Source organism: Oxyura jamaicensis, chromosome 6 (assembly GCF_011077185.1).
Source record: "Oxyura jamaicensis isolate SHBP4307 breed ruddy duck chromosome 6, BPBGC_Ojam_1.0, whole genome shotgun sequence".
Lineage (NCBI taxonomy): Eukaryota > Metazoa > Chordata > Aves > Anseriformes > Anatidae > Oxyura > Oxyura jamaicensis.
The window spans coordinates 19422301-19443949 of NC_048898.1; the positions used below are offsets into that span (position 1 = coordinate 19422301).

The 21649-nt window shown below is 41.8% G+C and overlaps 1 protein-coding gene across 1 annotated transcript; it reads right to left on the bottom strand.

Moving 5' to 3' along the window:
* Positions 1-107: 107 nt before the first annotated feature.
* Positions 108-8313, bottom strand: ANKRD1 (ankyrin repeat domain 1). Its single transcript, XM_035329798.1, has 9 exons — positions 8158-8313; positions 6386-6565; positions 4551-4688; positions 4351-4458; positions 3587-3685; positions 2664-2762; positions 2434-2532; positions 2186-2284; positions 108-1037 (listed from the first exon to the last, which is right to left on the bottom strand). The coding sequence occupies exons 1-9, from the start codon at positions 8182-8184 to the stop codon at positions 927-929; spliced, it is 960 nt and encodes a 319-aa protein (XP_035185689.1). The 5' UTR covers positions 8185-8313; the 3' UTR covers positions 108-926.
* Between the last annotated feature and the right edge of the window lie 13336 nt (positions 8314-21649).

Consider the following 21649-nt stretch of genomic DNA (forward strand, 5'->3'; position numbering starts at 1 on the left):
ATTATTTTTTTTTTGAGTTCATGAATTTTGCAGAAGCTAAGATGGGAACTTCAGTGAGAGACAGAGAAGTGCCCAGTGCATGTTCACTGCTCCATAATACACTCCAGCAAGTACAAAGAACCACTCTGTTTATTCTGAAATAAATCAGTACAAAATGTACAGAAAAAGCAGTACAAATTTACAAATATACATCATCTGTTTTTTTTTGCATTCTTCAATCATCAGGCTTTGTAGTCATCTAGTTTTAAAGTTCCTGTTCGCAATACTGTCTCCTCTCACCTTCATAACATTGCATCTGAATCCCGCAGTCCGTATGGTTACGTGATGGTTGGAGCTCTGTCCTTGAGTTCCATCAACTAGGATCGCCAAACGATGTGTATGGCCCGTTACTCAACTGTTCCTCTAAATCCACCTGGCATCTCAGCAGACCTTCTTCCCTGGCTCTCTGTCTCTTCCACGTACCACCACACACTTAACATATTTTTCTAATAGTGAGAATTTGGCAGGTACAAGGCAACAGTTGCAAGTATTAGCTGTTTAGCGCTATGGGAAGGCTTGAGGTAAGTTGCTAATGTAAGTAGTTGGTAATACTGCCATCTAAGTCAAAAGTGTTCATGTTACTGACAAAGATTGCATTAGAATTTAAAACAATTAAAAAAAATACATTAAAAATTACTTTTAAAATAAATAAATAATAAATAGGAATAAATAAAGCTGTTTTAAAACCAGTGGATTCTTAACACTCAATCTGCCATTTAAAATAATTTCTCTGCATGTTTGTGTCAGCAGTGTTCAGTGAAGGCATTTCAATTATTCCAGTACAATAAATATCTTCAATAAATATACTATGTTCAGAGCTATTTTCCTCCAGTTTCATACAAAGCATTTAAAAGCAGCAAAAAGAGAGTAGTCTGGTTTTCGTCTCTTCAAAACTTATTGAGGTGGACGCTCTTGTAGGAATTGTCTTTCAGGCTGTTGAATAGCTCTTTGGTGCCGTTCTGCCACTGAAGAACAAGATCCATAGGGGTTTTCCCTTCCTGGTTAAAATAAGCAGAGGAAGCAAGACTTAATTTCAGCCAGTGAATACTAAGTCCTTTATTCCTCCTGAAATATTTGTACAGCGCATCTGTCTGATGTGAGACCTTTCTGCACACGCGGGCTCAGCTGTACTCTCATCTCAGATCTGGGTCCTTTGGCTCTCCAGATCTAGTCCTGGTTGGTTCAACCTCATGGTGAGCTTTCCTTGTGTTTCAGTGGCAGTAAGCCACGATAGCAAATACTGTGGCTAGCACAGCATGCTGGTGTTTCTTTTGATCTAGTCTAAACTGATTAGAAGTACATTTAGGTGGAAACCTCAGTAAGCTACTCTTCTGTTTAATTGAGAATTCAGATAAGAGTTCGTGTTGGTTTAATTAGATAGGTTATGAACCACATCTGAATAAAACAAGAGCACCTTCTGTATGCAGACAAAGCCTGAGAGAGCAAGTCTTTTGCCTTTGGGGCTGTTTTTCCTCATTTTCGTACCCTGGTGAGGGATAATGCCCAGAGTGGCCTTGCTTTGTCTGCTTGAGCAGAGAGAAGGGGCAGTGCAGGTCATTGCAGGGGCAGATTTCTTCCTTGTCCCCTCCAGTTTTGACTGATTGCCAATCAAAAGCATCGATTCTCATTGTCAACTTGCACTGTCCCTGCTGGTGCTATTTTTTTGGATTTAGGGGAGAATGTGGTCTGTCATGTCTAGTATTTTAATGTGGTCACATGTCTGTTGCTGGTGAAGTGGCTATCAGCAAAATCTTGGGTGTTGCTCTTAAATGGAGGCCGATGCTATTGGGTGTAGCAGAACGGAGCTGTTGCAGACCTCCAGGGCTCTTGTCTCTGGTGGCTGGAACCCAGGAGCCGAACAGACAGCGAGGGTCTGTATGCTTAGATCTTTAATATATGATCTGTGGAATTAAATTAAGATGTGGTGGTGTTTTAAGCTGCACCTGATGGGTTCTGGTTTTAGAGTAGGTAATGCTTTTTGTGCTGCTCCCTGACCTCAGCCAAGTTATGCTTTCTCTGTGTCAGCTCTGCTTTAATTAACTCTGCAGTGATCTAATTAAGTCTGTTCACAATAGTCTCTTCTGGCCTGGAAACCTGTGAAACTGCTCTGAATGGGAAGTTTTGCTAAGCAGTTTGAATTACTTACGCAGTTCTTTATGGTCAGGTCCGCCCCATAGAGAATCAGGAGCCGGATCATTTTGTAGCGGTTCAGCCTGACAGCGTCGTGCATCGGTGTGTCACCTTCCTAGGGGTGCGAGACATGGGTCAGAGTCCGTCCTGCCATCGATGCCATGGTCCCGACCCCACAGCACCACCAGGGATTTCTGCAGGGCTGTGGAGCTGTAAATGGGGCCAGCAGCTCGGTGCTGCAGGTAAGGAGTTGGTGGCACTTACTCTGTCTCTGGCGTTGAGGTCTGCTTCGCAGGCGATGAGGTGCTCCCCGCAGTCGTACTGGCCTGTCCTCACAGCGACGTGCAGAGGCGTGCTGAGCAGCTGAGGTGGGGGAGAAGGCAGTCAGTGGCACGGAGCAGCAAAGGGCCACTCGAGAACGGCCACCAAAAATGATCCCCTTGGGTAGGGGTCAGCTTTCTGTCTAAAAAGCATCAGACCCCAGAAGAACATACCTTGTCTCTCGCGTTTCTGTTTACTCCTTTGTCCAGTAAGAACTTAACAACTTCCAGGTTTCCCCCCCGGCAGGCCCAGTGCAGGGCTGTAGATTGAAGCTATGGCAGGAAAAACAAAAATAATGTAATTCACCATGTTACCAAAAAAAAAAAAAAAAGGCAAACTTGATCAAATTTCTAAATGAATTCAAAGTCATTTTTCATGTAGCCTAACTTAAAGCACTTCTCTGTGGTCACTGTTCCTGTTGTTTCTAGTAGCAGCCTCTCTTGCTTTGCCCTTCACCTCCACGATGCCAGCTTTTCCACGCAGCTGGCAGGAGGGCAGCCGCCATTTCCCCGGCAGGTCCCACTCTGCTGGCCTCTCCTGCTCTTATGCTGCCGCCAGCATGGCTGCTGAAGTGAGGGGGGGCGAGGCTGGCCACTGCCAACTGGTTAGCAAGGGGCTAAGCAGAGCTGGGAGTGGAGGAGCTGGGAGTGGAGGAGCAAATAAAAACAGCTGCAAAAGCTGTGGATGCTCAGCTGTTCCAGAGGAGCGGAGGTCTCCCCTGAGAGTGGAGTTGACATCCTGGAGGAGAACGTACATGCTGTGCTGGGCCCTTGATAAACGCGTGGGCCTGTGGCATCTCCACCAGCTGCTCGTGGCCCAGCCTGGTAGCCTGAGCTCGGCAGTCTTGCCATACTTTGGGCCTTACTGTTCGAGGCCGTCTACTGGCCAATGCACTCCTCCGCTTCCTGCGATTTCCAGCAACAGCTTTGGCAAAGCGAAGCAGACACCCCCTCATGAAACCACTTCTCAGCAGTGTTATTTTAAGGATAAACTTAAAAGACACTCTAAGGTCTTTTAGTGCTTCTCTTTTAAGTGTTTCTCTTAGCAGTTAGAAAATAATGAGTAATTTTTTGGTAGTATAAGTAAATGGACATACCATGTCTTTCAGTTCAAGCTGGGCCCCAGCTTCCACCAACTTTTTCACCACCTCTAGATGTCCTTCAGAGCATGCCCTGTGCAATGCAGTGCGCTTGAACTATCAATTAAAACAGTGCAAAGTCAGATACCGAATACGGCACAAAGAGATCTCTTAAACTTTTCTCTCTGCCTCCCTGGGATGATGGCAAATACATACTTTATGCTGATTCATTTTCAAGAGTTAATACTTTTCAGACATGAAATCTACTAAATTTTAATAGCATCCTAATAGCAGAGAGCTGCCTACCTGGTATTTCAAAGAGTGTAAGGAATATCTGCAGTGTGACATTCAAATTTAAAACAATGCCTGTTGAGTTTCTCCAGCAAACGTGCTATGCTACATTTTGCAAATGCAGCTTATGCATTATGCAGTATGAGGGCACATGGCATTGTTTCTTTTTTGTAGTTCTGAAAACAAATTTCTTGTCTGTTCATTAGTAACACTGGAAGACCACCGATTTCTGAACATCAGGGTCTCCTAGTCACCAATAGCTTTCTTTATTATATCATATATCTTCTGAAGTGATATTAGTTTGGAGGTTCCCACTGGCCCCTCTATCACTACAGAACAGTATGGCAAATTCCCAGAATTTATTTACTTCCCTCCATTGTTTTTTTCTCCTCATAAGTGTGGAAACTACAAAACCTAGTGGTAAAAAGTATTTTTGAGCTGTAATAATCTCTTTTATGTAGCAGGTGTGAAGTAAGAAGAGAAGAGTGTACCTCATCACAGACATTCGGATCCCCTTTGTCAGACAAGTATTTTTCAATTACTGGCAACTTATTCTCCAAAGCAGCTCTAAAGAATGTGGGTACATCCACTGGCCCTGTCTGATGAAGAGAAATACACAGGAGGTAAATCTGAGTGGCACAAAGCCTCATCGGTCCTTTCCCAGAGGAAAGTACGTCCCAACAGAACTTACAATAACTTCTGGCTCGGGTTCCTTTAAAACAGGAGCTTTCACCTTCTTGCATTTCTTCTTCTTCTTCAGCTGAATAATTTTTTCAAGGTCCTCCAAGCTTTCAAGTTTTGATCTCTCCTCTAGTTTTTTCTTCTTCAGCTGAAACAAAGGAGGGAAGACAGAAAGTTGAACACCTCTGCCCTTCAGAGTGGCAGGACAGTGGGTGCTATTGTTTAGCCAAATCCAGTTCACATGAGGTGAACTTTGAAATAAGTTGGCTTTTGTTGCTGGTGGTTTGTTTTTGTTGTTCTTAACAGTTAGGGCTAATGGAGCATTAGAGCAAGTTGCTAAATTCTGCAGCGTTTATTCTCTTTTATTTTCCAAGCAGTACTGCAGTCTCTTCTGGCCCAACAACTTAAGAAATCTCCTGCAGCTTAGGCTCGGAAGCCCCTGCAGTTTTAACTGACTTCCACCAAGCGTTTTGCTTTCAACCACTTCTCTCATGCAGCCACTGATTTATTGTAACATAATCTCCTCTTTGATTAAAAAAAAAAAAATACCCTTAAGTGAAATGCAAGGTTCATGCCAATTTTAGCATTTCAGATGGCGTTACATTTTGGTAAACTACAGAGAATGTCCCCAGTGTCCTTGAAGGGACAGTTCAATAAATGTTTAAGACTACTTCAGGCCTGTATGTTAAAGCATCCCTGCATGAAGTGAGTATGGGGCACTGCTAGCATCAAAGACCAACGTGTTGCCTTCACTGAGGTCCATGGGGTGTCCGTGGCGTTGGAAGAGTGACTAACAACCAAGGGGTACCTCGTGACAAAGTCTGTCCTGTGGTATCTCTAAGGGTAAATACGCTGGTGAGACCCTGCCATATTTTTTCAACTAAATTCTGATTTAAGTTATGTCCACCTCTTCTTTTTGTCTGCATTTGGGGTTTGATCATCAACTTAATGGCACTCTGTTGGCTGAGTAGACTGTAGAAATCAACAGTGAATCCAAAAGATTCTTAGGACATTGTGGTTGTTTTAGGTAGAGGAACTCAAAAAAAAAAAAAAATCTGTAGCAAGTAATGGTTCCCTAGTTGAAGGTGAAGGTCAGTAGTTCTATTAATTTTAATATTTTCCACCTTTCTTTTTCAGAACAAAGTCTTGTTCTCCCTGCTAGTTAAACTTTTTAATTCCCGAATTACTTACATTTTTAAAGCCAGTTAGTTGTTGATTCAACATGTAATGTAAAATGTTATAGCTACAGTATTTTTAGAAAAAAGCATCAGTTCTTAAGGCTATGGAGAGAATTGTCATGCTGCAGGAATACAAAATAATATTCTTTTGTAGAGCAGTATCACTTTCATTTGTATTTTTTTTTCCTCAAAATGTGCTAGTAAGTACAATGCAGACTTTCTGTAAAACCAGTATTTTTGTGATAGATGAGGCTCCTGGTTTCAGCAAGTGCCCTTACCCCTTCCCTGGCTTGGCTATTTTTGGTGGCAGCCGCTAGGTGTGCAGGCTGAAGGTGTCCTGGCTGCATGCGTTTCCCCTCACCAGCAGCTGGCAGCCAGGGGTTTTGGGGAACGGGAGGTCCCTGGGGTTTCAGTCAGATTTTAGAGGGGGGGGAGCCTGGGGGGCTGCCTCATGGAGTCAGTGCCTGCGTCCATCGGCTGCAGGAGCCAGCAGACCTCTGCCTTCAGGGGGCTTCAGACCAACCTCCTTTGGCAGCGGTCTCCTGGGGGTTGTTTATCTAGCCCACCATGCATGTATTTCTAATTTGGAAAGACACAAAACTTCACGGGCTGCTGCAGAAAGTGCACGCAGGATGATAAAAGCCCAAGCAAAAGCCCAAGAGCCTACCTCTGCCTCTAACTTTTTCTCCTTCTGGTAAGCCAGATCTCCTCGGGTCAGTACGTGTTCAGAGACTGTCTTCAGGTCATCCTGCTTCTCTAATCTCACAGCAGCTTCATACTCTCCATTTTTAAAGTCCTCAGGGAGGAAGCTGCCAGTCTCCTTATCATCAGTTTTCTTCCCAGTCACCTGTAAAAGGAAATATAATGCAATGTAAGTAGCAGTTTCGTGATGGCAGCAGCCACCCCCTGAGAACCTGGATTAGCTAGGGGCTCATTACATGTCACTCCTGTCCTGCTCTAGGAGAGTGTGACAGACAGACTGCAGACCTCGCTCGGCCTGTGCCTACACTGACTGTGTGTGTGTGTGAATAGCTAGGGCAAGCTCGCTTGCAGGCAGACCTTCCACATCCACACAGCAACTCCCTGTGGGCATCTTCAGGGTTTGGGTCAAGATCCATGAGGCCGCCTCAGTGTAACTCCCTGCTTGACTGGCACCGAGCCGCTGCTTTACTGAAAAAAGCCATGGAGCCAGAAAGAGCATCCTTTTGGTTCATGGTGTTCTTGCATTTTCACTTGCCAGCATGTGTCAGACCCCTCAGAAAGAGGCTCTGTAAAAGGATCTGGTGGAAGGAGCCACCCCAACAGGCACCAGCGCCCTGCGAGTGCAGACCAGGGGAACCGAGCAGCTAGAGTGGGAGGAGAGGCTTTCTCCCTTGGGACCTTACAGCTTAATTGAAACGCATACAGTGCAGTTAAATCAGGCTGCTGAGTAATTTCAAGGCTGATCTTACCCATTGCTCTCAGAACCAAAGTCCCCACTTACGGCACTTGGCAAACAAGCACGAGGCAGTTCCTGTGCTCAAGCTGTGCGATGCTGCCCTCCAGCACAGCTTTGCATAGCTTTTAAAAATATTTTGGATGCTTGATTAAGTATGTTCAAAGAGATAACTTGTTAAACTTATTGGAGGCTGTGGTGTATTTTCAGAGTGGTTTAGTAGATGTATGTGCTCTGGACTGGCTTCCCATTCAATCACCCTTGTATAGTTGTGTTTGTTGCAGAGTTTAACACAGATAAATTGTCGGGGCCTTGCCAAAGAGTTTAAGACAGCATTAACTAATCAGACTTTATGTGAATTTCATCTCAACACCTGGGAAAAAAGGAATTCCTATATAATGTCCCACTGCTTTCCTGGATTGTTCCTGGTTTTGCAGTTTGATCATTGTAAGTCTGAACTCTGCAGTACAAGGGTTCCGTTATTTGTGGTGTGGTTTAGATATTATTTTTCAAAATGAACAGCAGTGAGCATCAGAACTGTTAGTGATGCTTAATGCTGGTTTACAAGTGGAAGGAAAATGCTTTGGTTTCCCTGCATTGCTACCTCCTCCCCAGTCTCTTATTGGATTAGAATTAGTCAGAGTGATTGTAAACCTAATAGCTTTAAAATTTATTTATTTTTTTTAAATGAATCAAGGTCAAAGGAAAATACACAGCTAAATTTTAGTCATTCTGTACTTCCTGGTAAATTATGTTTTGATGCAAAATCCAAATGACTACGTAGTTATACTAGTGGTGGGCCCCCTTATGAAGGAACAGTTAAAGTGAGAATATAACATGATAACATTTAATCGTATATACAGGTCTCGTGCCTAGAGCACAGTGGTGCTGGTAGCCTGCTCTGTCACCTCAATGCTCCACAAAGGTTGCCCCCCCTCTGCCTGGTATAATGACAGTCTATAAGGAAGGGTAATTATGAGTAAATGAAAGAAGATTGCACCTACCAGGTCTTCTACTTTCATCATCATCATGTCTGCCAGTGTTTGAAAGCTGTACTCCTCTATGGGTGAAACTCCCAAGTGCTCAAGCAAGCTCTGCAGGGACCACCACACTAGCTTAGCTTATATATCTTTGGGAGAACTGTGCTTGAATGAGATAATCTTCCAACCTGGGAATCCAAGTGTGCCCCGTGGACTTGCCAGCTGAGAGGTAGGCTCGCGCTCATTCCAGACATGTTAACTAGCCAGATCTGGTGTCGAGGCAGGGCGGGGGGGCGTCAGTTGGGCGAGGACGCTCGAGCCTCGCAGTCTAACCACACCGCGTATGTGCATCGGAATGAAATGTGAGCTCATCGTTCCTTTGGCAGTGACCGCACGGCTCAGCAATGCGAGTCATCCTGTGTTCCCAGTGCCCACTAGGACAGCTGTCTGTTGATATAGCATTATAACTTCATCTTCTTCTTTTTTTTTTTTTTTTAATTGACATTCAGATGACTGCAAGACGCTGGAAAGGGTAAGTGGCTTATGTACAATGCCTGTAGTCATACCTTCCTGATAAGTGGATTATGACCCCTCAAGTCTCGGAAAGCCATTCATTTCATTGCTATTTATTCTTGGATGGTAAACAGTTTTAGGGAAAATGACTTTTCTCATCATGATGGCAGTCTTCTATATTTGTTGGAAGGAATTCTCTGAATGGATTACTAAACCAGAATGATGTCTCTGGTGCTAAAAGGGCCTATGACATGATAAGTTACAATCAGTGTAAGGTCTCAGATCAGCAAGCTTTGCATTTTTCTGGGATGTTGTCAATGGTCATAAGGAAAATAATGAATTATATCCTATTAGGCCAAATAAAAACAAAAACCAACAACAAGCAAAGAAAGCCTCACATAATGCTCTTTTCTCAGGTGATATTTTTCATTTGAATATGAGAGAATATGGGCACAAAGGTGATTGTTCATTTTTGGCTGTTAAGGCGGGGTACAGACATAAACAGAAGTGTGTCTGGGGAACAAGGAGTTAATGGAGTCGTTCAGGAGAAAAATAAAGGGGCAAGCTTTCCTTGTGTCATGAATCAAAATAGCCTGGAAGCAGGCGAATGAGCGGCACCATAAGGCAATTTTAAAAAAGGAAGATGCACTAATCTTTGCACTTGAAGAGTGTGGATAAATGCCAAGGAAATCAGTTCTGTCATTCTGCAATGCTAGGAACCTCTATCTGGTGAGGTACAAGCCTGGCTGCTGGCATGCAAGTCACCTGGCTGAAATGAATACAAGCACTCAGGTGCTTCAAGTACGAACAACATGTGCTTCACCAAATCAAGATCTAACTATCTTGGGTGTTGTTTATCTCATTATCATCATTAGCATGCTATGTTCATGACACTGACCTTTCAAGGTGTCTCTCCTCTGAACTATCTACCAGTAATCCGAGTACTTCCAAACTTGTCTTCTAGTGCCCATCATACCTATGCCCTCCCTTTCCCTGAAATGAAGCTGGACATCAGGTGGTTCCTTTACTACTCAGAATATATATGACATTACAGGATGAGCCCCAGAACTAAAATAGAGTATGTGCCAGCAAGAGAAACTTTCAGAACATATTTTTCCAAACCCAAGTAGAGCCAGGATATCATTCTCTGAGAGTGGTGTATCCTGAATCACACGGCAGGGCTTTTTCTCACAGCAGTGCTGTGCTCCTGGTACATCATTCTGTGATAAGGGGCAGCTCTGCTTGGCTTTTTCTTGTTTCCACATGTGCAGTAACAAGTTACCTCACTCTGTTTTATTGTGTGACTCTTATCTGGGGGATAGCCTTGCAATCCACATCCCTAATAGGATGGCTGCAAAGATCTCTCCTTGTTTAGTGGAAACAGATCACAGCAGAGAACTGACATGGGAAGAGAGATGGTAGGGCTAGCTAAAAGTTTGAAGAATAAAAACTGTAAGAAGCTGCAAGATACCTTAGGTCCTGTTATATTTGAATACTGCTTTTCCTTTTCAAACAAACACACACACACAAAATGTATAAAAAACTGAGTCAGCAAAACCTAACAGAGCAGGTGTAAGAGGGTAAATCTTTCCCTGCAAACAGTAGGTGAATCCATAGCCCACATGAGCTTTACAGGAAACCTCGGTGTTCTGAGGGGAAACACAAACCCACTTCTCGCATCATGAGTCTACTCTGTGCTGCCAAAAGCCAATAATTAAAGCTTCCACTCCCTGCTGACTAAAGAGAACAACAAGGATTAAAAGTGAATCTTCCTTGATAATCCTGAATTTGTGTAAAAAGAATGGCACATACAAAACCACTTTAAATAAAGGCAGCAATCTAAATTAACCTAATAGTAAATGATTTTAAGCTAAATGTCATGTAATGCAGGTTAATCATTCCGAGATAGTGAAAATGTACAGATTCATATCAGCTAAGACTCTAGCCTGGATGCTTATCACTAATGCTTAATATTCGAGGGCAAGGTAGCATAATGAGCTTTCAACCTTGTTCTGGACTGTAAACACTTAGTCACCTTTCAACAAGTGACTTCTCGCATCTCTGTTAAGGTGGTAATAGCAGGTGGTCAGTGGGAGATGCGTAATGGGAATCTGGAAAACACTTGCTTGTCTGCTAAAAGATAAGGGCAGAGCAATGATCTGCAAGACGTAAAGCGATTGATATTGTCACAAAAAACTTCACAGTGAAAAAAAAAAAAAAAGACAGCATGGCGGAGAGGAAGCTACACGGCAATGCCTGTTCCCTGCTATCAAAGGAGAGATTGTCAGGGTAGCGTAAAGAATGTTTGTAAGCACTTTTTTAGAGAGGTTAATAGTAGAGGGAATGCATTATGTGTGATACAAATGATATTGCCACCTCCTGTCAAATGTATTACCATCGTGTTTTCAGTGCCGTCACTGCTGTACTTGGCTGCCTTACATTTTCCAGCCCTCTGCCCTTGGCTCCGTCCTTGCGCCCGAAGATGTTGCCCTGTGCGGTCCTGCTGTGCCTGGCTGTCCCTGCTGCCAAAGAGGCAAAGGTAGGAAAACAGGAGTGTCTGAGAAGTGATTCTGCACTGCAGAGGGTGTGAATCCAGCAAACCTTGTTTCATGAATGTGCAGTCATGGATAAATGCATACCCAAGATACACCCAAGGCAGCGTAACTTGTAGATTTCTCCTGGGTTAGGGATCTGTAGGTGTGCAATGGCTTATTTCTTTATCTGTATGAGCATCCACATGTTGCATATATTCACACACACAACAGAGCAGTAAATCATAGGATACTGCAAGAACTGTATTTGCTTCGTCCTTATTTTTAACTGTTTGTTTTCCATGAAAGGTAGGAAATATTTGTCTAACATAAAGTCTTTGATATTTATTGTCACAAAGCATAATATGAAAATTACATCATTCAGTGCCCTAACTTTTTCAACATTTTGGTATGTATGTATGTATGTTTTATCTAAAGTGATCAGGGAATTATTACATTATCTGTTTAAAATGACTTATAGACTTCTCATCAATTTATGTTTTTGAGTATAAGCTGCTAAAGAGAAACATTGTCTCCTTAGAAAAACAAAAAATAAAAAACCCTACTTCACCTAGGAATGTAAAGTTAGTTTTTAACTACAAAATTAGAGTATGATAAATTATTAAATTAACAGCAGGATGTGGTTAGAAATTCCATTTGTTCATATCACTTGTTAAAGAAATAAAGTCACAGTCTGGCAGGTTGCTGGTCTGGGCAGCACAGTCCTGAAACCCAAACCAGCAGTGAGTCATTAGTTGCATCACTTACTGTAGGGTTTAAAAAAAAAACCCTCCTCAGTTGACATGAAGGCTGGGGTTTTCACACAATAGGAAAAAAAATACAGTGATTTGTATTTAAAAAACAAGGGATTTTAACGTATCTGAGGCCTTGAGCTTTATCATGATGGCATGTGTATAAAATGTGTGAACTAGCTAATTCACCAGAATGGCTCTCAGTTAAGTGAGTGGAGTGAAAGTCTCCAGAAGGGTTGTTACCTGTGGTCAAAGGGGTTTATCTGCTGGATACTTGCTTGGCTGACAGACAGCAATGTAGGTCCAGGTTCTGCTTATTCAGCACACCAGTGCCATTGTTCTGTTCACCTTATTTCTGACTACCTCCTTTTGTGCTCAGGTAAGGACAATATTCCCTCAGCTGTAGCAACAAGGCTTGTTTGTGTCAATATGGAGTTGTCTAAAATGTTTGTCATTCACAAATACTGCAGAACAACTCCAGTCAGTAAAGAAAAGTGTATAAACTAGAGAACTGCAGAACACATTATAATCAGTGTGGTAAGGGCATGCCTTCAAATCCCGGTAACCCGGTCATAACCCAGCAGGTACCTGCACTGGCAACTGCTCTGCAGCAAAGCATAACCAGGGCTTTTGACTGGCAGCAAGGGAGAATTCACCTTCACTTCAGTGACATTTTTTGTCTTACTCTCAGTGTTTTATTTCAAAATATTGTCTATCTTAAAGCTTCCCGTTACTGAATCTGTACCTCTGCCCCACAATCTGTAAGTGCATCTATCCCAGTAGTACGATGCCTGTTTGCTGTGTAAATGTAAGGGGATGTTAGTTTGGGGAAAACTTCCCTCTGAAGTGCTTCACAACATGCACTAAACTCCTCCTTGTTGATGCAGAAGAAAATGCAGGTCCTGGCTTTGCTCTTCTTCACTCACATAGCACCCACGGCAGCTCAGGAGGTATAGGAGGGCTCCATGGGACAGCTGTGTCAGACTTCACGGGCTGATCCTGAGGAGCGATGGTGGCTTCAGCTCTGGGAGCAGCACTCTGCAAAGATGGCAAGTTTTGTGCCAGACTGCTTAAGCCAAATAACACCTTTGCTTTCTCTGGAGAACCTCATAGCCAAAGGCTTGTGCTTCAACCCTGAGATGACATTTGCAATGCTCTTTTGAATGCTCTCCAGAGTTCTTACTCTTTTAAGTCTGGGCATGGTATCCTGCTAACATCTACTTCTCCCTGAACACCTTCAAGAATTGCATCCAACTGTTTCATTTCCCTGCGGCATTGCATTACAGTACACATTGAGGTATTTACCTAACAGGTCTCTCAAATCTCTCTCCAGGCAGAATCAACCAAGTTATAGTCACAACATACTCTAGCAGAAAGGACCTTGGGAGGTCATCTAGTCCATACTTCTGCTCAAAACATGCCTGAGTATACTCATAGTGATTTCCTTCCTTTTTTTTTTTTTTTTTTTTTTTTTTTCAATATTCATTTGAAACTTCTCCTCTTTCAATTAATAATGATGGTCTCTCATTCTCCTCCCTTAGATGTCTATAAAGAGCCTGGCTCTGCCTTCTTTGTAACTTCCTCATGGTGCTACTAGGTTTCCTGGGACCTTCTCTTCTCCTAGCTGTACAAGTCTAATTCATACAGCCATTTCTTTCACAGTAAGTGCTCCAGCCTTCGACCATCTTTTTACCTCATTGTTTGGACATGTGATGAAAGTACCCAACGATGTTGGACCAGGAACTGATCCTTGTGGGAATCTGCTAGAAATAGTTCCACTCATTTACTCCGTGCACATTGAGACTGACACGTTGCAATCTGTCAGGGAGCCAGCTCTTAGGTCTTCCAAAGTGAATCCTTTTAATTCCATATAATGTGTGCTTTTTAATCATACCAATGATTAAAATATCATATGCTATGAAGTGAAATACTTTGGCAAGACTCAAGTAAACTGCATTAACATGAATGCGACTCTCAACCAGACCTGTCATCCTGTGGAAAAAGGCTTGTTTAACAAAGCCTGCTTTGCATCTGACCGTGGGGGTGGCGTTCACTGCATTCACAGGGGTTTGATTCCTTCTTGATAAACCTTTAGTTAATCCTTTCTCCTATTTTCCCAGAATTGCAGCAGGTAAGTTCTGTCATCATCTTCCATAAATTTCAGCCATTTGAAATGCCTTGAGGGAAGGGAAGGAAAGGGAAGGGAAAAGGAAAATGAAAAAAAAAAAAAAAAAAAAAAAAAGAAAGAAAAGATCCCCATCACTGGAGCTGGCTTGTGAGAGCTTTGAATGCAAACTCTTTGGAAGCTCTACCTCAGGAGGTTCCTATATTTTGTGAATAGAAGGGAGCTCAGGGAGTCAGGGCAAAAAAGAACTGGGTGGATTTTCCTTAAACATATGAGAATACTTTGGTAGAACATTGTTTGTGTAATCTCTTTACAAAACAGTAGTATGTCTCAACATCGGCCCAAGACGTGTTCAGCCTTTTTTTTAAAAAAAAAAATGGTGTTACCTGGAAAAAAGTAACATTTTTTTCTTTTAATATATCACAATTAAAATGTAAATGCATAAATCTACTTCACATTAAAGTTGCTGAAAAGCTTTTTGCCCTCATTTCACGGGATGAGGTTTCACTGGCAGTGAGATACTGCTGGATTTGCATGCAAGCTATTTTAAACAAATATGTCCTTTGATTGCCATACCAGTGACAGTAGAAAAGCATTGATGCAACTTTGGAATTACATTACTTCAAGTTACGTTGGTTGTCCTCTTGGGGCTAAGTATTTATAAGGGTAAGTATTTCTGTGACTGCAAACACAGATGGAAAAATCAATTTTCTCCTTTTTATTGATTTGCTACAGGTAGAGTGCATATACTAAAAATGCAATTTGAATTTAAATTTAGAGAAGACAGTAAATAAAGAAAACAATTGCAAAAAAAAAAAACCTAGTACCCTTTTCTCTGAAGTATCATAATAGGAGATAAATTTATGTCAAATGATGAACTGGGAAAAAAACCCTGTGCCCTTTGTAACACAAAGAAGCATTAAAGGAATCTGTTATGACACTTTGTCATGGATTTCTGTATTCTGTTTTATTTCAGGAGAAAATGTAGGGAATGCATGAAAGAGGAGGAAAGAGGAGCAACTGATCTAAATTGGTTTCTCTGGGCCTGCAAACTGCAATGTATTAATCTGCAGGCACTATTTTTAGTCAGTTGCTATTTCACAAGAGAAAATACCAAATATTTCCCCCATAGCTATTTTCTCTCACCAGAGGCATCTTCACACCAAATACAGCTGGACAGGGAGAATGTGGTGTAGGCCTTTGTCCCACAAAGTCTGTGACTCTCCATGGTGAGGAATGCACAATGCCACTTGACATCACCTAGCCAGCTGTTGTTGAGGCTGAGCTAAGCCTATACTCTGCCCGTATCTAACTCACACCTTGTACAAATTTTCTATTAGCTTTGCTTTTTTTGTGTGTCTTTTCAGACCATCCGTGTGCCAGGACCAGTGCAGGGGCATGCTGTTCCCCATAATGCGACAGAAACAAGGAGAGCCCCCCTTTTCCTCCCACAGGGCATCGACGAGGAGGATACAGAGCAGCCTTAATCCAAATGAAACAGTGAATTTCATGGTGAAGAAATGTAGAAACAGACATATCCTTTCCTTTTCCTGAGGGACAGAAGAAAAAGAATCAAGATATTGAGAGCAGTGAAGCACAATTTTGTTTATCTGTGCCTGCCTTTTCAGACAGCCAAAGGTTCTTGCTAGATGACTGCCAGTGATGTTCCCATCCAAACAAAATGAAGAGGTCACTGCCTTCTCTGATGCTCTGATCCAGACCACCGTATTGTCTTTTTTTTTTTTTTTTTTTTTTTTTTTTTCAAGCGGGTGGCCATGCAATGCTGCCGAGTAATCCTATGCTTTTATATTGTGTTGCATTATAAAGAGAGGAAAGGGCATTGATTTCCTGTTTCACAGCAGGAGTGGGAGAACTGGTCTGGAGGAAATCAGAAATCACACAGACCTCTGCTAAGAAACAGCAGCCTATGAAATGTAGCACAGTTCTACGTGCTGAATTTTCATTGCAATGGTCATTTCAGTTTTGAGTGCCACTGCCATGTGCAGCCTCTGTCCCAGAAGAACAACCACAGAGACTTCTAACAGTGAATTTGTGGTACCACCCCTAGTAAAACCTAAAGAAATGGATCCCAAGAACATGCATCCATGCTTCCCTCAGCTTAATGCCTCAGGTTTCATGGAAAATTGTATAGCTCAGCGCTGATGTTGGAAACAGTGCTGCTTTCACCAGAGGTTTTTAAAGGAGGAAAAGCACAACCATAACAGTCATAAAATGTTGATGAGAAGATGAAAGCATCTTCTTGTTGAAAATGAATGTTTAGTAAAATGAGCTTTCAAGTGTTGCAGTATCCTTAACAGGAATACATAAAGCTGTGAAGCAGACCTCCAGCCTGTGAAACCAAGTGAATTAGTTACAAGTAAAATATTAGAACTGTCAGAGCCACTTGATTGAGAAAGTAAAGACAACTATTAATCATGGTCTGCAAGTGCAGGTAACTTTCTACTTATGATCTGTGCAACCGGGAACTAGTAGGAGAAAATGGTAGCTTTTACATTAAGATGAAAAATGTGTAGATGAAGCAGTTCCTGGATATGAAATCACAAGGCTGTAAAACAAGATTTTACTTTTACTGTCTGGACCTATTTTTCAGAAATGTGGAATAGTCATGTGAAGATGATCTTACCAAAGACAGAATTACTAGACAACTGCAGTATTAAAACGCTCAGATTTGGAGAAGTCCTATCCTTTCTGCTCTGAAGTTAACATCATGCATGTGTAAATACTTCTGTAGTCCCAGAGTCACTGAAGAATGTGTGTTGGGTTACTCGCTTTTCTGATGCTGGAAGGGAACAGTCAGAATGCTTCTTCCCACACAGGCTGCAAGTTAACTAAAAAAGCAACCTTCACATTTCAGATAAGATGATGGAAGGATATTCACATTTGTAGTAACTTCTGACTTTATTGCTTAATTTTCCACTGACCTTTCAAAGAACTGCTTTTTTTACTGAGCTGTAAACAGTAGTGTGCATGTGTTCATTATGTCCTAGGGCAAGAAAAGGTTCTAGAAAATAGATGAAAGCAAATCCAATTTTGCTTTCCTCTTCTTTATTACAGAATTCTTGGTGCATGCATAAAAATAAAGATTGTATATCTGTATGGTGTCTGGTTGTAACAGAAAGAAGACATTGAAAAAGTTACCTTTATCCCTGAGTGGCAGAAGTAATTCATAAATAAAACTAGGAAAAAAAAAAAAAAAAAAAGTAATACCTAAAAAAAGTAAGGAGTTAATTTTCTTTTTTTCTCCCCCCCCCCCCTTTTTTTTAATTACAGCTGTACATATGAGAATGGCACTTGTTAATCTCTTATCAAAGCGTTTTATTTTTCTTTGATCTAACTATAATTTATTGAGAGCAGTTGCCACAGGCATCTGTAATCCATCTTTAAATCCCTGTATGCATTCCACTCTGTTCCGTGCTGGCCTTTTTCCATCCACTGCAGTGAAAGTATTCTCCCTTTTGTCTGTATGTGCATCTCCCATTTGTCTCCATTGGAGTCTCATGCGCTCACATACACATGAATAGTCCCTTTGAGCATATGTTTTCTTTGTGTTTTATTTCGCTTGTTCATTAATTAATATGATTCTTTGCTACCTAGGGAGATGTCACTTGTATATGTTAATAGAGCCTTCAGAAACGGGGGAAGAAAACAAACGTTTTCTTGCTTGTTATTGTCTAAGAACAGTGGTAGGGACATGTGCTCGCAGCTTTCCCAGAGTGACACTGTTTCATTGACAGCTGTGTGAGATTTTTCTAAGAAAAGAGAAAAAGCAGAAGTTTTGAACCTCAGAATAAGAACTGGAAAATGGTGCAAGCTCTGCCACTTGTAAATGCCAAGGCAAGTGGGATGGGCAAGTATGAAGCAATCCCATACTTGCCCTGTACTTGCAGTGAGGTGCCAGTTATCATTACACACAGGAGGCATTTTGCATGGATAGACTGTCCCAAAGCCTTTGAACTGGTACAGAATTACTCCAGCAAAATGTACACCTGTGAAAACTGTACCTAGCACACTCAGACACTAATGTACCTATTTGTTACCGAAAATAAAACCAAGCACAGTGTACTCAGCCACTGCTTAGCCATTGGAAATTGCAAGGGACACAGGTGTCAGCTTGGAAACAGAGCCAGGCAACTTGCAGGTTCTTGGCCTGAGTGCACCTCCATGTTCATAACATGCTTACATTTGGGTGGAACTGCGTGGTATCTATAGATTTTTTAACAGTGTAAGCTTACAGATAGGTAACTGAACAGATGAATAGTCAAGCAATTTTGTGACCAAGATAAATTCCTGCACCATGTTAATCTAGTCCTGATGGGCACAGCTCTCCATAGGACACCAGCGTTAGGCAGACCAAGGGGCTGTTGTGGCCTGCGACCTCGCCTTGTTCCCCAGCTCCCCGCAGTGACTCACATGTGAAGATTTGCATGTTGGCTTGCATTAAAGAAACATTGCTATGCAGGAGTTATTCTCATTTCACCTTTTCCATGGTAACATAGATTGTTTCCAGAGATACAACATAGAGGTGACTGATAAAGTATTCACAGTATGTTCTGAAATCCAGGGAAGACTCCTCGCTATCCCAGTGACAAGTCAGAGTTTACCTTTAAGAAGTTACTTAAAACTGCTATCACACTATTGCAGGTGAACCAATAGTAGATAAATAAAATTTAAAGATTGTGGTGTCCGGATATTGTAAAAAAAGGAGCATTGTTTCATCTTCTGTTGCATCTCTGGCACTTTTATCTCACGTTTCTGTTTCTTATTTGTGCTACAGCATGGAGGCTTAGACAAGACCAGAACATATGACAACATGATTCTCCTTTTTCACCCATTTTTCACTTAGGTGGTTTCTCCATGGAAAGCGATTACATGTGGCTTCAGGTCACATTAGCAATTTAAGAGCCAGAGAAAGACATGTACTTCACGACTTGCAGAAAGACCTCCCATTTTCTTTGTGTTAGAGACTGCCTTTTTGGATTGCAAGGCCAAATGCCATCCCACATATTACGGATTATCAACCTCATCCTGTTCTCTTCAGCACTGACTCTTTTTTGAGGAAGAACCAGGCCACCAGTGAGCATGATCAGATGCTTTTTCTAATCATAGAAAAGATAACAGAGATTGAGAAAATAGTGATGTAGTAGATGGAAGATCCAAGCTCAGCAGAAATAATCTTTTACTGGAAACAAAAACAAAAACAACAACAAAAAGCAACAATTAATAGCTTAATGAGTACTTTCTATTAGGCATGCATTTTCTTTAAAGCAGGCACTTCAGTGGTCACAGCATTTGTTGACACAGAACTGGGGACTAATGTGAGATTATGCTACATTCCATTGAATTTTGGTTTGAAAACTGCACTATTCATCATTAAATGATCATGTTTACTTCCAGGCTGACGTCAAATCTGGATTCATGTTCTTCCCTGCATTGCTCAGGAATAAAATTTATTTTGAGAGGTGCTTATTTTTTTTAACAACTTCTGCTAGCACTTTGTTGTTCTGTCAGGTGCCAGTTCTTAGTTCTTTAGTGGTCTTCCTTTACAAGCATAATTTCTGACAAAACACCACAAGCATAACACCATAAATTCAGTCTACACAGTTTATAAAGTGTAAGTGAATGAGTGGAATATAAGTTATTGAAACATAACAAGACTAACAAACTATTTGCCACAGACAGAAGTGTTATCCCAGGCATAAACTATGTTTTATTTTGCATTATTAAGCTATAAATGCAAAATGACCAATTGTTGTAGGCCTGTTAGAAAGAGCTACAATTCTCCACTTGTCAGAGTAGTAAAAAAGTGTTTGTTTAAAAGTTAAGTTAAAACAGAATTTTCAAACCCAGAATTTACAAACATATTTGATTGGACATTTTAACTCATTTTAAATTGTATTAAATTAAATTAAATTAAATTGTCTTTAATTGCAATAAAGCAAACAAGTCAAAGTTTTCATAATGAGCTGATGGTTTTACTTTTGGATATTCCATACCTCCGGATATTTTCTCTTTTTCCAGGTAGTAAGCTCTTCAGTACGTAACTTATATGAGTTGAAGGCTATAGCTTAAAGAGTTGTCAGCCTCCTGAGATGCCATAAATCAGCCTGAAGCTTCCCCCGTAATCAGATCTTACCTCAAAATGGCTAATAACTAGCTGTCTGAAACTAGCGTGTCCAAAACAGAGATGGTGCTAACAGAAGGAGCCCTTGAGCTATTCTGTTACTATGTAAGAGCACCATCAGTTAAAAGCAGAAATCCCCAAATCATCAATTAATCTCCACTGACTTTTAATAAGCACATAGGTGCTACCTTCAGCATTTTCCCAGTAGGTTGTGCCATATTTATACTGGACTTGTCTCTGGTTACCGTAGTTCACTTAAGATGATAAACAACCATTTTACCCTCTCCTTGACCAGCACACAGCAAATTTATCTCACTTACGTCCTGCTGGTTCTGAGCTGTCAGCTGGTGAGATGGCTCATGAAGAACTGTCACACGAATGAGACCATCAGCGTTGAAGGCATTGCTGGATGCCATTAAATGACCACAACCATCACCAGGTTGAAGTGCACGCCTTGTCTCTGTGTCAAGGCTTTTCATCACTCTTTTAGGTCAATATTTGTCCAAAGCCAGCTAAACACAAAAACTCAGACACAAGACTTCTTTGCTGACAGGAACAAGCTATTAATACCCATTCTGCTCGCAGGAGAGAGATGGGAGCTGCTTATCTGAAAAATTCACCAAGTGCTGCTTGTGCTAAGCTTCCTCAGTCATCTCTTCCTAGTCTGCAGGGAGAGTTAGCTGCTACATTCCTGCTAAGCTGAACTAGTGTAATAAACTCTTCACTCCTAGCATACTTCCTACCTCATTAAGATGGCTTGGGCATGAGGGATGAAAGGGAATAGGTGCTAACACTATTTAAAAAAAAAAATGAAATAAGATATTTGTTAGTCATGATAGTCCCAAGTGAGAAAGGAATCGAGTAACCATCAGGAGGAGTCAGAAACAGATAAACTTAGGTACTGTAAGGAGCTGAACACAGAGCTGGGAACACCCTTCCCCATCACAGCGAGCGCAGCACCACCTCTGCCGCTGTACACCCACGGAGCGACTAAGCCCAGACAAAATATGCAGGGTCAGAGACTTGCAGAGTTTGAGCTGAGGACTAATAACCTCAGCAGCTGCTGGCTCTCCCTTCTACTCAGTACACACAGGGAATGCAAGCCCTTCACACTAGAAACTATTCCCAGCTGCAGCTGCTAGGTATTCATAACAAATGTCTAATAGCTAAAACTGTGTACTGTGGACAGTGTCATCTTTCAAGTCACATGGGGACAACTGTGTATACCCCTCTGTGGTTGGGATACTGTGCTGTCACCCTGAAGTCATCTGGAGCAGCGCTCCTATGCCAGGCCAGGAGCTGCTGTTACTGAGCAGGAAGTTCTGGCCGCTGCTGATGCCTCCTTTGTACCACGTTGCTGGCTTCTAGCAGTATAGATGTTACCGGACCTTCTGCACTATAGAGACCCATTACTCAGAGCAAAGAGGCACTGTGATGTCTGTTGCCAAGCAGG